This window comes from Talpa occidentalis, unplaced genomic scaffold, assembly GCF_014898055.3.
Source record: "Talpa occidentalis isolate TD23 unplaced genomic scaffold, MPIMG_talOcc4v2.1 talOcc4.5, whole genome shotgun sequence".
Classification (NCBI taxonomy): Eukaryota; Metazoa; Chordata; class Mammalia; order Eulipotyphla; family Talpidae; genus Talpa; species Talpa occidentalis.
The window spans coordinates 74,433,420-74,451,145 of record NW_023604861.1 but is presented as its reverse complement, the minus strand read 5'-3'; the positions used below and the strand labels follow the sequence as shown (position 1 = coordinate 74,451,145).

At 35.2% G+C, this 17,726-nt stretch overlaps 1 protein-coding gene across 5 annotated transcripts in view; it reads right to left on the bottom strand.

The window, feature by feature from the left end:
* The window catches only part of SANBR (SANT and BTB domain regulator of CSR), a 65,561-nt gene that overhangs the window by 8,082 nt on the left and 39,753 nt on the right, over nt 1-17,726 (bottom strand). For all 5 annotated transcript variants that reach the window (XR_005128366.2, XM_054701582.1, XM_037527452.2 and 2 more), the window contains 9 exons: nt 16,715-16,867; nt 13,006-13,151; nt 12,181-12,280; nt 11,364-11,396; nt 10,261-10,360; nt 4,319-4,410; nt 3,373-3,401; nt 3,209-3,282; nt 2,354-2,442 (listed from right to left, as the gene is read on the bottom strand). Coding sequence is in view for 4 of the 5 variants with exons in the window: in XM_054701582.1 (XP_054557557.1) it covers nt 2,354-2,442; nt 3,209-3,282; nt 3,373-3,401; nt 4,319-4,410; nt 10,261-10,360; nt 11,364-11,396; nt 12,181-12,280; nt 13,006-13,151; nt 16,715-16,867 (816 nt within the window). In the remaining variant the exon portion in view is untranslated. The remainder of the gene's footprint in view (nt 1-2,353; nt 2,443-3,208; nt 3,283-3,372; nt 3,402-4,318; nt 4,411-10,260; nt 10,361-11,363; nt 11,397-12,180; nt 12,281-13,005; nt 13,152-16,714; nt 16,868-17,726) is intronic.

The window sequence follows — 17,726 nt, the reverse complement described above, 5'->3', positions numbered from 1 at the left end:
TTGAGTTATAATTTACATGTGTAATTTTACATTATTCATTAATGTAAAGTTGATGCTTTTCTAGAGTACAATTCAAGTTTTGACAAATGCATGTGTTTATGTTAACACAGAACAGTTCTACCACCCAAAGAAAATTTTCTGTGCCTCATCCCCTTCTGCCTCTTTTAAATTGAAAATTTGCCATTATCAATTGCTGGCTACTAGTGATCTGTTTTACATCCCTAAGTTTTTCATTTTCCAGAACATTATATAAATAGACTTACATAGATCCTTTTGAATTTGGCTTTCACTTAGCATAATGTACAGGAGCTTCATCTACATTGCTACATGTATAAGTAACTTGTTCCTTTTTATATGTACCATAATTTTTCTCATTTGTCAGGTGAAGAATATTTGGGTTGTTTCTTGTGATCCAGAATAAAGCTACTATAAACATGTAGGAATTGATGTGTAGTGTAAAAGAATATTTAAGATACTACCAAAGTGGCCATTCCATTTTGCATCTCTACTAGTTATGAGTTATAGTTGCTCTGCATTCTTTTTTTTTATGTTTAATTTATTTTATATAAGTCTTACATCATTTTTCATTTTTTCACAATGTATGCATTTTCATTTTGGTTATAGTCCCCACACAATTGCTCCCCCCTTATTTTGACCCTAATCCCTCTTCTCCCCTGATTTCTCCCCCGTTAGTGTGTCTCTGGTTTATAGTTGCTTGTTGATTTTGATTTTTTCTTTATTATAATTAGTCTTTTTCCTAAGTCCCTTATTTAGGTTTTCTAAATTCCTGCTATAAGTGAGACCATCCAGGATTTTTCTTTTTCTTTTTGGCTTATTTCACTGAGCATGATCCCTTCCAGCTCCATCCATGTTGCTGCAAATTGCATGAATAGAGCTTCCATATGATCCAGCAATTCCACTCCTAGGTATTTACCCAAAGGACACAGAAACGTTAATTCAAAAGGGCACCTGCACCCCTATATTTATAGCAGCACTATTTACAATAGCTAAGCTTTGGAAACAGCCCAAATGCCCAAAAATAGATGACTGGATCAAGAAGATGTGGTATAGGGCCTCCCTGGTGGCTCAGCGGTTGAGCGCTGGGTTGCGAAGCTGCCCACAGCCTCTGCAGCGCCGGTTCGATCCCCAGCTGCTCCCCGGCCACCGGAGGAGGGTCCCACATGGCGCGCAGACCTCTCCTGCCGCCTGCTGCTCCCCTCAGCAGTGTATTTCGGTCCTTCTGCCTGTTCTGCTCCCCGCTCTGGCTCTGGTGAATTCTCTCACCCTCCCGCGCTTCTGACTGTACCCAGTGCATGTATACACAAACAAAAACAAAACAAACAAATAAATAGATAATACATGCCTCTTAAAAAAAAAAAAAAAAAGAAGATGTGGTATATATACACAATGGATAATTACTCAGCAATCAAAAAAGTTGCTCCACACGCATTCTTGCAGCAATTTTTCAAGATCTTCCTATTGGTGTATTGTGGTATCTCACTCAGGTTTTAATTTACATTTCCCTAAAACTAATGATGTTGCATCTTTTCATTTGCTTATTATTTGACATCTATTGATATATCCCTTCTTTCAATGAAATGTCTGGCTAATCTTCTGCCCATTTATTTTTATTGGATTGCTTATTTTATTATTGAATTTTAAGAGTTCTTTATATGTTCTGGATACAAAGTCTTTACTATTTAAGTGTTTTACACATATTTTCTCATAGTTTATGGTTTATCTTTTCATTATCTTGACAGTGTATTTCAAAAAGAATTTTAAAATTTTGATAAAGTCTAACTAGTTGTTGTTTTCTTTTACGGATCATGCTTTTGATGACATAGTTAAGAAATAGTTGCCTGACCTAACATCACAAAATTTTTTTACTATGTTTTCTTTTAGAAATTTTATAGGGAGATACATTTTTAGATAGAAGAGCTTAGGGCAAGAGTTATTACATCTACATAATATCAACACTAATGATATTATATAATGTTACAAGATGACATTTTATTTTAGAGATATATGTAAGCACTGCATGAAAAGTTGATTAAAATCAGTGATCTTCAGAAAGCCATTCTCTAGGTATGAGCATTAATCTACTCTTGGTGTGACATGAGTCTTTTGGTGATGCTGTACTTTATTCTGTATGTTACAGACAACCTATTGACCATGGGTAATATGAGATGGTGGGGAACTTTTATAGGAATGAACTGACTAACTGGTACACAATATAAAACTATTTAAATTATACATTTAAAATTCTGTTTAAAACATTTTTATATTCCTCACGATGAAAATGAAGTAGGAAGGCATATTTAAGCAACAAAAATATACTGTACATAATTCTTACTTCTTTTGCTTCCTTTGACTTGACACGGTCTAGATCACCTAATCTCATCTTTATTAGGTGTCCTGTAATTTCAGACATCCGTCGCTGGTCTGAAGGTAAAAAAAAACAACAAAACTTACTTTTTTTTTATGAGGGTGATTTATAACTTTTATTTCTCAAAGAAGACTGCAATCATCAAGAGTTTATGAAAATAGGGGCCTCCCCGGTGGCGCAGCGGTTGAGCGCTGGGTTGCGAAGCTGCCTGCGGCCTCTGAGGCGCCGGTTCGATCCCCGGCTGCTCCCCGGCCACCGAAGGAGAGTCCCACATGGCGCGCAGACCTCTCCTGCCGCCCGCTGCTCCCCTCAGCAGTGCGCTTCGGTCCTTCTGCCTGCTCTGCTCCCCACTCTGGCTCTGGTGAATTCTCTCACCCTCCCGTGCTTCTGACTGTACCCAGTGCTTGTATAAATAAATAAATAAATCTTTAAAAAATAAAAAAAAGAGTTTATGAAAATATCACTGGATATTATTTTACCTCCATATTGTTTGAGAACTTTAGGGTGCAAGTGGCCAAATGGTTCATATGTCAATAATGGTGCTATTTTGCGGACTGTAAACCAAGCCTAAAACATATTCAGTCATCTTTAAAGTGAAATAAATCAAAGTCAGCCTGAGAGACCTCAAAACCACGGGTGCATAAAACAATATATTATTTATTGGGATTGTCTAGTAATGAAACTGATATATAAGGGAATGTGCTAATTCTGGGTCTGATTCCAGCTGGACCTTTAAAGTTGGTCAGCATAATACATAAAATGAAAAAATCCTGTCATTGTTATTATATTTATTTTGTATATTATCCAAATAAAAAAGCTTACCATCTTCCCTTTGTGCATCCTGATTGAATCTCAATGATCTTGTGGCATCCCACTTATTTTTCTGCATACTCACACTATTAAAAAAATTAAATAAAATTCAGCATTGAAGCTGAATGTCTATTCTTAAGACTAGACATCAGACCAGATTAAAGAGCAATACTCACACGAAAGGAGACACATCTCTAGAAGTTGACTGAAAAAAAGTAGAAAACATTACGGCCCAATTAGAACATATTTACTCTTAGTGTCATAGTTAATAATAAAGGATTTATATTTTAGTGCAAGATACTGTACCAAGAGCAATACAAGTATTTCATTTAAGCTTTTTAATAATCATGTGAGACAGGTGCTATTTATGGTAAATTTATGGTAAAACTAGCTCAAAAATGTTAAAAAATTTGTCCAAAGAGATACAGACCTAGAATTTGAGCCCAACTTCATGTCTAATGTGGAAGTCCCAGCTCATGTAATCTTTTAGAATTAGCCCATTTGTGATACTTAATATGAAGAAGAAAGGACAACTTATCCAGTGCAATTATGTGGAACTTGTTTCAACTCTAACTTTTTACACATTTTTGAAATCTCTGGTCTTTCTTTAAGTCAACTGTGGTTTTTATTGTTCTCTTATTCTTACCTGGTTTTTTATCCCTTCCTTTGAAAGCATGGGGAAATAACAATTATTTTGAAAGGTAATAAAAATTGCATTGATTTAAACATTTAAAAACCTATCTTATTTTAAAGTCTCTTTATTTTTTGAATAATAGCTCAAAATTGAAAAGGAACAAACAGCACCCATAGTAAAAAACCTCTGTGCCCCACTCAGTTTTCTTCCTTCGGTACAACCAATATTAATTTCTTGTCTAGCTTGCCAGAGACATTTTCTGCACATACAAGGAAGTTCATATATTTCCTTTATCTAAACAAATTATTTCAGTTTACATAGCTCTGAACTTTCCTTTTCTCACCTGTAAATATATTATCCATTTTTACACTGCTAGTGTTCCATTATGATATGTTACTTTCATTTCCAGATTTCTCCTAGCTATACTTGCTTATGTATTTCTTGGTATGAACAACAGAACAGTACTGGATAATTCAGAGTTACCTTACCTTTTCCAATGCCTTCTCTTTTTTTTGACCACAGGGTGAAGACATCTGTTTTTTCGGTTGTTTAGTGAACTTCTTTGGTTTCTCCTTTTTCCCTGAAAACAGATGGTCAATATTTTGACATAAGCCCCAATACTTCTCCAATAAAAACTTAACAAATTTGTTACTTCCAAATAAAACTATTTTTAAGAAAAAGAAAACATTGCTTTTGAAAACTAACAAATTACCTCTGAGTAAAAAGTTGATTTATGGAGAAGCCAAACTGATAGTGCTCTACAGGGGTTCATTTTAATTACTTTTCATCTTTCTACATGGTGAAAACCTTTGAGGGGGAAAAATGAGGGCAATGAATTCAAAGTCCCAATGAAATTAAATGTAGAAAAAATGTTGGGGAAAACATCGTATTTATTTTCTGAATCTAATTCGACAACAGAATCAGTGCCTAATTCCAAACTTGGTATAAAGTAATAGCAGCCTAGAAATTTAAAAAGGAAATTTTAGAAATAGGAAAGCCACAGAAAATCTGAGATCCAAAATGTGAGCATAAACCTAAATTCCTAGCTGAGTAGTACACTACACAAGTATATGGGAGGCTCTACAAAATCCAGACAAAAGGGCAAGGAAAAACTAAGGTGGGATTGTCAATCTATATAAGACAGAATTGTTCTTAATGAGATATGGGCATTTCTTGTGCCTCTGACTGAAAGTTTTCCTCCAACAATTCGAGCTTCTGATATCAGATGCCTTACTGATTTGAGGTATAAGAAGTCAGACTTGAGAATGGAAAACAACTAGAAATCCAAAGGCAAACCTACTGAGTAGGTGAACCACTAAGTATTTAAGACTGCAAATATGAATATAAATTGTCTAAACCCTTGGCCAACGACCAAACTACTGAGGCTGCCTTGACTCCTGTGAGCAGGCTAATCTAACTATGGTAAGCAGCAGAAAACAAACAAACAAACAAACAAAAACCTCGTGCAGACAGAAGACAAAATAGATTTCAAAGTTGCACAATAATAATTTATGCCTAGTTTTAAACTAAAAGTTACAGGATAAAAAAATGGAAAGGAAGCAGCCAATAGAAACAGAATCTGGGGGCCTCCCTAGTGGTGGAAGGGGTTAAAGTCACCCCTATTAAGCTATTGCCAGCCACTGCACCATGAGTTCGATCCCCGGCCAGGGAGCTAACCCACATGGCTCAGCAGATCTCTCCTGTCTTGCCAGTTCCTGCCCTCAGCAGTGTATTTCAGTCGATCTGCCTGTTCTTCTCCCCACTCTGTCTCTAGTGAATACTCTCACTCCTGCCAACTCTGGCCTAACACCCCAGTTCTTGTATGCATAAATAAATAAAAATAAATCTTTAAAAAAAGATTTAAGAGGCCTCCCCTGGTGGCACAGGTGGTTGAGCACAGTGCTGTGAAGCTGTCCACAGCCTCTGCAGCGTGGGTTTGATCCCTGCCAGCTGGCAAGAATCCCACATGGCGCGGCAGACCTCGCCTGTCTCGCCCACTGCTCCCCTCAGCAGAGTATTTCAGCAGATCTGCCTGTTCTGCTCCCTGCTCTGTCTCGGATGAATCCTCTCACCCTCCCACACATCTGGACTGTACTCCGGTTCTTGTATGCATGAATAAATTAATCTTAAAAAAAAAAGATTTAAGGGCCTCCCCTGGTGGCGAAGCGGTTGAGCGCTGGGCTGTGAAGCTGCCCGCTGCCCACAGCCTCTGCAGTGCCGGTTCGATCCCCAGCCACCGGCGAGGGTCCCACATGGCGCGCAGACCTCTCCTGCCGCGTCCACTGCTCCCCTCAGCAGTGTATTTCGGTCCATCTGCCTGTTCTGTTCCCCACTCTGGCTCTGGTGAATTCTCTCACCCTTCTGTGCTTCTGACTGTACCCAGTGCTTGTATAAATAATAAATAATCTTTAAAAAAAAAAAGAAAAATAAATATTAAAAAAATTTAAGATTTAAGAAACAGGAAACTTAAATAGCACTATATTAATTAAAGAAGATGAATTTCATAATTACCTCCCCTCCCCAGAGAAACTCAAGGCCCAGGTGACTTTATCATACATCTATGGAAGAAATAATACAAATTCTATAGAAATTCCTTCAGAAGAGAGAAATGAAGAATACTTTCCAATTCATTTTATGAAATAAATCTTGCCCTGATATCAAAATTTGGATGGGACATCATTTAAAAAAAAAATCAAAACTACAAATATCTTGCTACAAATATTAGCAAGTCAAATACCATTAGAAAAAGAATATTTCGTGACCAAGTGGAAGTTACAGAAAACTTGAAAAAAATCAACATAATCAATCATACTGAGATGATGGAGAAAACTGATATTATCGCAATAGATAGAGAAAAAGCAAAATTGAATACCAATTCACTAAGTAACTCAGCAAATTAGAAATTGAAAGGAACTTCCTCAATGTCAAAAAGGGCATTTAAGAGAAATGAACAACTAATATTGCACACTTAATGGTTAAAAATTGAATGCTTTCTACCTAAGCCAGGGAACAATGTAAGGATGTATGTTCTCATCCCTTTTATCCATATCAAGCACTCAGTAGTAAAAAAGTTTAAGACAAAGAAATAAAAGAGATATATATTGGAAAGTCTAACGCATCTGGCCTGTACACCGGTTCTTGTATAAATAAATAAATCTTTTAATAAATAAATAAATAAATAAATAAATAAATAAATAAATAAATAAACCTACTTCCATAACAGCCTAAAAAATACTTAGGAATAAATTTAACAACAGATGTTTTACATGTGCATACTTTGAAACTACAAAATATTATTAAGAGACAATAGGGGCCTCCCTGGTGGCACAAGGGGTTAAGACACAACCTATGAAGCTATCCGCAGCCTCTGGAGTATGAGTTTAATCCCCGGCCTGCCAAGGAGCTACCCACTTGCGCAGCAGACCTCTCCTGATTCGCCTGCTGCTCCCCTTAGCAATATACTTTGGTCAATCTGCCTGTTCTATTCCCCACTCTGTCTCTGGTGAATCCTCTCACCCCCTACACCTCTGGCCTATACCCCAGCTCTTATATGCATAAATAAATAAATATCTAAAAAAAAAAAATCCTTAAAAAAAAAAAAAAGAGGACAATAAAGAAGACCTAAATAATGGAGAGAGATTTTGTGTACATGTACAGGAACCTACCAAAAAAAATTCTCCCCAAACTGATTTTTGTAAACTTACAACACTGTTTCTAAAATACACAGGAAATGCAATACACCTAGAAGTGCCATATAATTAAAAATGAAAGACCAATTTTGAAGGACTCACACCACCAGATTTTAACACTCACTAAAAACTATAAAAATTAAGCCAGTGTGATATTAATAGACTAATGTATAGATCTTAGACTCAGTGGAAGAGAATAAAGCATCCAGCAAGATACACATATAAATGCTCAACTGATTTTTTTAAACAAAGGTGCCTATGTAATACAACATGGGGAAGAACAGTCTATTCAACAAGTGACTCTGAACAACTGACTATGTACATGAGGGAAAAAAAGGAAGTTTAACCCATAACTAATATCACAAACAAAAATTAACCCGAAGGATCAGACTTTAAAAAAAAATGCTAAAAGTGTCAACTTCTAGAAGAAAACATAGCAGAAAATCTTTGTGACTTTGGAGCATGTAGAGATTTCTTAGCTATTAAAGTATGAAACAGAAAAGGAAAGCTACAAAAATCAGAGTTCACAAAATTAAAAACTTTTACTTTTCAAAGGAAACCTTTAAGAAAAGTAAAAGATTGAGAAAAATATTTGCAAAACATTGATTTGGATCTAAAACTTAAGAATTCATGATTAAATAATTAATAAGGCAACCAATTTATAAATAGACAAAAAATTTCAGCAGACGCATCACAAAAAAATATACAAATGGTCAGTAAGCACAAAAAAAAAGCTATTTTAACACTATATACTCACTAGAATAGCTATGAAAACAATACTACGAAGTATTAATATGATGTACAGCAACTGAAGCTCTTATACATTACTTGTAAAATGCAAAATGGTACAATCATTTTGCAAAACAATTTGACAGTTTTTTATAAAGCTAACCATAATCTTACTTATGATCTAGCAATTCCATTTGTAGGTATGTACCCAAGATACATGAAAATTTATGTCCACACATTTGTATGCAAATTCTCACAGCAACCTTATTTATAACAGATAATAGCTAAGAACTGGAAACATCCTGAATGTCCATAAAATGGTAAATGGATAAACAAATGATGCTATCCATATAATGGAATACTACTCTGCATTGAAATGGACCAAATTACTGATAGATGCAACAATATCAATCTCAAAAACATCATACTAACTGAAAAGTCCATTTACATGAAATCTTAGAAAAAGTAAACTATAGTGACAAAAAAACAGATTAGTGGATGCCTGGGGGTAGGAGTGGGGAAACGGAACTGAGTATAAAGGGGTAGGAAGGAATATTTTGCAGTGATGTTCTCGGCCTTGATTTTGGTGGTGGTTACACAACTGTATGCCAAAACTCATTGATTCATACACTTAAAAAATGAGTGAATTTGGGTCTCCCTGGTGGCACAAGGGGTTAAGACGCAACCTATGAAGCTATCTGCAGCCACTGCAGCACAAGTTCGATCCCCGGCCAGGGAGCAACCCACATGGTGTAGCAGACCTCTCCTGACACACCTGCTGCTCCCCTCAGCAGTGTATTTCTATCGATCTGCCTGTTCTGTTCCCCACTATGTGTCTGGTGAATCCTCTCACCCCCCACACCTCTGGCCTCTATCCCAGTTCTTGTATGCATAAATAAATAAATCTTTAAAAAAAATTGGAAAAAAGTGAATTTTATTAAATTATACTTCAATCAACTGTTAAAACAACAACATAGCAGCTTTTTTTCCTTGATTAATTAAAATTGAAAAATTATAAGGGACTAACTTTTTCATTAAGGGATTCAACATGTATGGAAAAATGTGAAACTTAGGAAGAAGACAGGGAAAGTTACATGTCCTTTCAATATCATATTGGAGAAATGTTTAATAGTCCAACTCACAAATTATTTCATTCTCTGAAAATGTCCTTCCTTTGTCTAACTTTTCTATGTACTACTGATTAAAGGCCCAGATGTTAAGTTTCATGTTAACTTGGAAATTTTTGTGTCAAATAGAAATGCAAATGATTAGTAGAAAAGATAATCTTAAAGGTTATGATGGGTTCACTGCCTTATAAAATATTAATCAGTTTTGTATCTTACTTGCAATTTTCTATTAACATTCTTTTTTCAAATGTTTATATATAGCCAAGTCTTCAAATGACTCTGAAATAATTTCCTGTTATTTCTTTCACTAAAGAGATGAATATTTCTTTCACTAAAGAGATGAAAATTTTTGACACATGTTCATTCTATAGTTGCATTAAATCACATTCTTAATTAAATCATACTTTAATGAATATTACTTAATGCTTCATTTGCATGTCACTTCAAATCATCTTGGGAACACAGATGTGAGTCATACATTTTGAGAAACATATTAGGTCATAACTGAAATGAAACTTGGAGGATTATTCCTCAGTACACTGCACATTATAACTTTATGAGTATACTGCCAGGGTTAGGGAATTTTTTCAATTAACTAATTTTTTTATTGAAGTAATACTTGATTATAGCATCATATAGGTTTCATGTATATAGCCTTTTTTACATCAGCATCTGCATATAACACATTGATATTTGCCACTTGACTCTAGTTTGTATTCATCACTATAGTGAATCTTGATGTCTTCCTTAATTTTTTCCCCATGTTATAAAATGCCATGCAGACTTATAAAGCCAGTTCCTTATCCTTTATACTACAGCCCTCAGGATATAACCCTTCATGTTTTATACTTAGACATTCAGATATTTTAACATATAAATCAATACTTTGTTTCTTGGATACTTCTTCTTCATCACCAACTTCATCTTCAGTAACCTCAGATCCAGTGGTATATTCTTCTTCTTCTGAAAATAACGACTGCTGCTTCTAAATAAAAAAAACATGAAACAAATTCTACTAAAAATGTAATATCACGTTATCTAAATTTATGTTGGATGAATTAGCCAAACTAGAGTTGATAAAATGATCACTGCCTACCACAACAACCAGGAAAAGGCCAATGAATATCTACATTTAGAACAGGATCATATTATAGCAAATGTTTTTCATTTATTTTCTTCATAGATCTTAGCAGAGTGATGGGCACATAATAAATACTCAGTATTTGTTGACCTGAATCTCTACCATTCAACTGGATGTATATTCCCTTGATAATAAGATTAAATTCAAATACAATAATGGCCAATATTAAAGCAGTCTCTTAAACAAGCACATGTGAATTCTCTGGGTGGATGTGACTTTGGATACTTAACCATATCTGCTTTAGTTTCCTACACCTATTCACTATATATTTGTCATCACTAAACCAAATCCCTCTTTCATTCTTGTGAATATTGGTGGCAGATTGCACAGTAAAAGGCAAACAGGTAAAGAAAAAAAAATCAACTGATCAATTAAACCAAAAAATTGGAAATAATGATTTGTTGTTTTGTTCACTATCCTATGTGACTTAAAATTTTAGAAGCTGTAAAGGATGATGACATAAATTATAATTTGTAAAATAAGATACTGTTAAGATTAAACTAAACTGTGCCTCCTCAGTGGCGCAGCAGTTGAGCGCTGGGCTGCGAAGCTGCCCGCAGCCTCTGCAGTGCCGGTTCGATCCCCGGCCATCAGGCAAGGGCCCCACATGGTGCGCAGACCTTTCCTACCGCTCCCGCTACTCCCCTCAGCAGTATATTTTGTCAGTCTGTCTGTTCTGCTCCCCGCTCAGGCTTTGGTGAATTCTCTCACCCACCCGCGCTTCTGACTGTATCCAGTGCTCGTATAAATAAATAAATAAATCTTAAAAAAAAAAAAAAAGATTAAACTAACTGTAATTTAGGAAGAAATAAATCCATATGAACATGAAATATAATTGCTCACTTACCAGCTGCAGAGTCCAGTTTTTCACTGACAAAAACTATAGAAAAAAAAGACAAAGGGAACAGAGATTAATGAATCTGCATATACCCAGACTGCATGCAGCTCCTTATTTCCATATGGATATTACAGAAGATAACTTTTTAATGTTTATACAATAGTTTATTATAAATTAAGGAAATAGATTATATATGAATATTCAAGAAATCTAGTTTGCTATTTTGCATTTATTCATAAATGTTAATGGCTGAATTATCTATAGCCAATTAGAGTATATAATGTACGTTACATAGTATATTTCACTTTCTTAAGTAAATGCCAGTTTAACTAACACAAAAGCAGGAAGTTCACAAGCAGAAATTCTCTGGTTGTTAGTAACAGGAATCAAAACTTTCCAGTCACCTTAAAACTATTTCAGTTCTGAAACCTTTAAAAAAACTAAATGTTCCTGATTACAACTGAAAAAAGAATTCTATACCAAAACAAAGTTTAGAGAAGTAGGAGTAGGCAAAATATCTCATTCTTACCATCTTCATTACTCAAATAATTTTTTGTCCCAATAAAATAATTATTTTTCCATAATAAGATCATGATTTTTTTCATCAAATTTATTAGTTATTAATTCTTTAAGGGCAAGAAATGTGTTCTACTAATTATCCCAATGATTCTATTTACTCAGTCATTAATACCTTATTATGGTTAGGTATAGTTACTAAATGCTAATTAACTGAAAATTTTAATTTCACTCAAAACCATTGTCTGTTCAAGATTACATATCATCAACTGTTTATATAAATAAAGAATAAGTGACACAAGCTACTCACAGCATTAAGCTCCCCACTTTTGGGGCCCCATGGTGTATTGGGCTCCAGCAAAACATCACAGTCCAGCCCTTTTTCATCAGAAGGACCAAGCCCAGAATCGCTTGAAAGAAAAAAGACATTTTTTTTATTGTGAAGTGTTCAATATTTTAAGAATTTAAATGCAAATTATTACCATTTATTACAAATTGCTCTTAAGATACATTAAAAATAATATCATTCTAAAGTATAAGGTAGGTACTGCAACATTACATTTCTTATCTAGTGATTCCCCTAACAAAAGTCACCATATGCAAGAAAGCACCACTGCACTATAAGAAGCATCCTGTCAGGTGGTGAGATGAGCTGCTGTGACAGGTACCGCTTTGACAAAAGCCTTTATCAAAGGGTCCTCCCACCCTCACAGTGACAGTCTGCTACAACTGCACAATGATGGCAGTGACTTCAGAAATTACTGAAGTCAAGGGGTTCAAATTTATGCAGAGCTGACCTCAACCATCACCTTTCCCCATATTGTATCAATTATGCATTTAAGAAAGGTTTAAGTAACATGGGAAAAGAAAAAAGTCCTCCAAAAATTAAATTGCAGGTTCCAACCTTTACAATCAAATTAGCTTTCTTCCTCCTGGACCTCTAATATTTCAAGGTATGTTTTCTATCAAATAAACACACCTGCTTGCTCTTATTCAAAGCTACCATGTATGTTCAGTTAAGCCTTCTGAAATAATAAAAACTATTAGTGATTTGGAGAGGCAGTAGGGGACACAGGATTCTGAGATGGAACCCACTAAATAAAACAACAGTACAGTGTCATCACAGCCTCCTCACCTAATTGCATCTTTAGAAAAAGGCACAATAATGACATCTTTGTGCTTGTGTAGATCATCCAGTATTCTAGCAGTCGGGCAGGATAGCAAATCTCCACCTTCACCTTGATCATGAAGAGCAACCATGTGGTCCCTCACTTTACAGCCCTGTCATGTAAAAGACACTAAATTAAAGAGGCTGGGGCATTACAGAAACATTCATTTAAGGATGACTATAAGTTTTTGTTTTTCTTTGCCCAGTCATACTATATCAACCATTTCACAAGGAAAAAAAAAAAAAAAAAAAACCTCAAACATAAATGTATGCCTTAACGAATATAAAAAAAAAATCCATGTAACAAACTTCCACATTAAGAAATAGAGTACTGCCAACATTCCAGGAGTTCCTGTGGACGGGCCCATTACTTATTACAACACTGCCCTTCTCCCAAAAGATAACCTCTATCCCAACTTTTTACCATTTACCAATGTACCCCTAAACAATATCGTTTAGTTCTGTCTCACTTGTTTTGTCCAACATTGTTTATATGATTGTAGTAACAATATTTGCTTTAATAGATAGTATTTCACTATATGAATATACACAATATAATACATGCAGGTATGGGTTTCTTATTATCTTATGGGGAGTCACCAGATTTCTTAAATCTATAAATATTTTTCAATAATTCTGAAAATTCTCAGCCAGTATCTCTTCAATTTATGCCTCTGATCCACTCCATCTTCTACTGGGAATTCCATTAAAAAGTGAGACACCCGGGGTCTCCCTGGTGGTGCAAGGGGTAAAGACACAACCTATGAAGCTCATCACAGCCATAACAGCACAAGTTCGATCACCGGCTAGGGAGGTGACCCACATGGTGCAGCAAACCTCTTCTGCCTCGCCCCCTGCTCCCCACAGTAGTGTATTTCAGTCGATCTGTCTGTTCTGTTCCCTGCTCTGTCTCTGGTGAATCCTCTCACTCCCCAAAAACTATGGCCTGTATCACAGTTCTTGTATGTATAAATAAATAAATCTTTTTTAAAAAAAAGTTAGATACCTCACACAAAAAGACAAAAACTATGATTTATCTATATAAAGTACTTAGAGTAATCAAATTCAGAGACAGGAAGTATAGTGGTATTTGTCATAAGCTGAGAGGAAGGGAAACAGGAATGGGGAATTATTATTTAATGAGTATACAGTTTCAGTTTTGCTAGAAGAAAAAGTTCTGGAAATTGAGAGGAGTCTGAAGAAGGAAGGAAGCAGGATGAGGAGCAAGGAGACCTGTAGGAGGCACATGGAGCGGAGAGACATGTGAAGAAACTGAACTTGCTTCTTGGTCCTGGACTGGTTGAAACAGATAACGAAAAAGACTTCAGCCAGAAAATGGACAAAATGCTTAAATTCAGCTATGGATGTCAGATTACTGGGAGTTTAAAAACAACAGCAACAAAGATGCTGTTTTTTTGCTGAGGGTGGTACTTAAGTGTTGGCAGCCCATCACCCTAAGGAAAGCCAGAGTCTTCTGAGAATGCCTGTTTACTCTGCACACGGAGTTCCAGGATCTTAGACGTTCTGGAAACAGAACTTTTTCCCAGAATTGACTACTGTTCTCTGAGGACATGCTGGCTTGTGCGCATGTTCCTTACTAACCAGAAAAGCTTGTTTTTAGTAGTGACTTATTAATTTGTATTAGCAAAAACACAATTGCATGCTATTTTCTTGTGCCTTTGTTCATATCTTCAATAAAAGCTGGGGCTGGGAGAGTGAAAGGCAGAGCTGCTCTCGATGGCACTCTCTCTAGCCTCCCCCATTGCAAATTCAAAAAAAATAAATAAATAAAAGTTCTGGAAATTGGTTGCACAACAATATGGATATACTGAACACTACCAAATTGTGCACTTAAAGTATGGTTAGATGGCTATTCATTATTATGCATATTTCACCACATTAAAAAAGTTAGATATGTATTCTCGTTCTTTAATTTTTCTCATTATTCTGTCTTTACGCTTCATTCTGGATAGTTTCGTCTGATATATCTTTCAATTCACTAATTCTTCAACTGTATCTAATGTGCTGTTAAATTTGCCACTAAGCTTAAATTTCTACTCCCAAGGTTCTTTTCGGTGCTAGCATTTCTATTTTAATTTAAACCATCTTTGTCCTTTTTTTTTTATAGTTTATAATTCCCTTCTATAAATTTCCAAGCTTGGCTTCCAATTACTTATGCAAGAAATCTTATTTATTTTATAGTCTGTGTCAGTAATTCCAATATTCATAGTTTCCATGGTTTGCTTTTGTTGAATAAATTCTGCAGTTCCCATTCTTGGTAACTTAGCTTTATCTTTATTTGCATATCAAATACTTCATTTAAGAAACAATTTGTAGAAATAAGCTGATGCGTAGAATAATATTATCTTTTTCCAAAGAGTATTTTAACTGCTTTTTCCAGATGTCTGGGGAGAGGGGCAATCCAAGATTACCTTAATCCAAAAATTCAAAGTTTGAAATTTTCTAGGGTAACTCCTTTTACTCACTGTGTTCCTTTTAGGCATACTGCTCTGACTTCTTTGAATACTCTTTCCCTTTCTCTTTGCCTCCCATACTCCTACCTACCTTCAGATTGCAACCAAATGCCAATTCTTTATGAAAGCTTTCCTAGACCAGGCTAGTCTGACATGTGTGACCTTACTTACTTCTCCAAACATTTCTTTGCACACTTTTTTTTCTCTTTTAATTATTATTGCCTAGACAATAAGGTTCATAATGGCAGAAACAATCTAATTTTACACACTGCTTTGCCTTGCACAGTTTGACACAATTTTGGTGCTTTATATTTATTGCATGGATGATGAAGAGAAAGATTTTTGGTTACTTTCATCTGCTTGTAAAACTTATACAACATTTGGGCCTCCCCTGGTGGTGCAGGCGGTTGAGTGCCACACTGTGAAGCTGTCTGCAGCCTCTGCAGCACCGGTTCGATCCCAATAGGCTGGTGAGGGTACCACATGGTGAGGCAGACCTTTCCTGTCACGCCCGCTGCTCCCCTCAGCAGTGTATTTCATCAGTCTGCCTGTTCTGTTCCCTGCTCTGTCTCTGGTGAATCCTCTCACCCTCCCACGCATCTGGCCTGTACCTTGGTTCTTGTATAAATAAATAAATCTTTTAAAAAAAATGGTGTAAATTAAAAAAAAAATTATACAGCATTTTAAAAAGTTTTAGTGATCTAGGATTCTAGCCTATATCAGAATTCACATATTGCACCAATATACATGTGTGAGGATATTCATTGCAACATCTGGAAACAACTAAAATGTTCACCAGTAGGAGAATGGTTTAATAAATTGTGATATAAGCATGTCTTGTAATACTATACAGGATTTAAATGAAATGACAGATAGATAACCCAAGTATACTGGTGAGTAAAAAAGGTGAATTGCAGAATAGCATGATCTTATTTCCAATTAAAAAAACCTACAAAAAATTTGTTAATGAAACATATAAACCAAGATTTGAAGGGAAACTGCTATCTATGGTTACCTCTAAGAACAGATGTTGAATAAGGAGAGATGTAAAGAAGAACTTCTACTTTGTATTATACTTACGTGTTGGTTAGTCTTTTCTAGATAAATGCATTACCTTTATACTTTAACAACAATAAAAGGGGGGAAGATATAAATAAAAAGTGTTACTCTATAACTACAAAAGGACAACATTCAAAATTCACCTTTGTAAGCTGAGTGGGATCAAACCGAAGAACCTTTTGGTTACAGCAGGGATAAATTCCAGTGCCAATGATAGTAAGCGAATTTGCTGTGGTAGGGTAAACCACTGTTTCCGAGTGATACTGACAATGTGAAAATTCTATACACAGAAAAGTCTGAATAGAAGGAAAAATAAAATCAAGTAATCTCACAATGAAATTATGTATCTCAAAAATACTTTACTCAAGTCTGTATGTTCCACTTACATAAAATGTACAGAAAAAGCAAATCTCTAGAGATACAACTGAGGCTAGTGATTTGGTTCCTGGGACTGGAAGTGGGACTGGGGAATGGCAGGAATTGAACACAAGTGATCTTTTGGGGGAGACAGAAATATACTAAAATTAGGTGATGGTGATGGTTTGCATAACTCTGTAAACTTACTAAAAATGTATACCAAAAAGTATGAATTGTATGGCATGTCATTACAGCACAAAAAAGCTATTAAAAAGCAAAACAAAAACACTTTGTCCAAAATTCAGATCAATTAAATTGATATTAAATGGATTAATTAATCAAATCAGATACATCAAACTAATTACATAAATCAATTAATTAAACTGATACTACATTTTATTTTATAATTGGTCAATCATAAAAAAATGAAATAAAAGTTTGCCTCATTTGGTTATTTTCTGATATTTTTTAAAGTAAATATTCAGTTTTAGTATTAATGAAAACTAGGGAGTAAAAATCACTGATAAAAAAACTTATCTAGGTTTAATTATAAAATTAGTAGGGCTCAGAAATGTTTATAAATTAGTAAAATAATTTAAAGATCATAAAATTAACAATTCTAAGCACTGATCATAAACACAAAAGGACAGATAGTCTATAATTCAGTATTCTTAGTTCGCTGCTCCCCTCAGTAGTGTATTTTGTCAGTCTGCCTGTTCTGTTTCCAGCTCTGTCTCTGGTGAATCCTCTCACCCTCCTGCGCATCTGGCCTGTACCTTGGTTCTTGCATAAATAAAT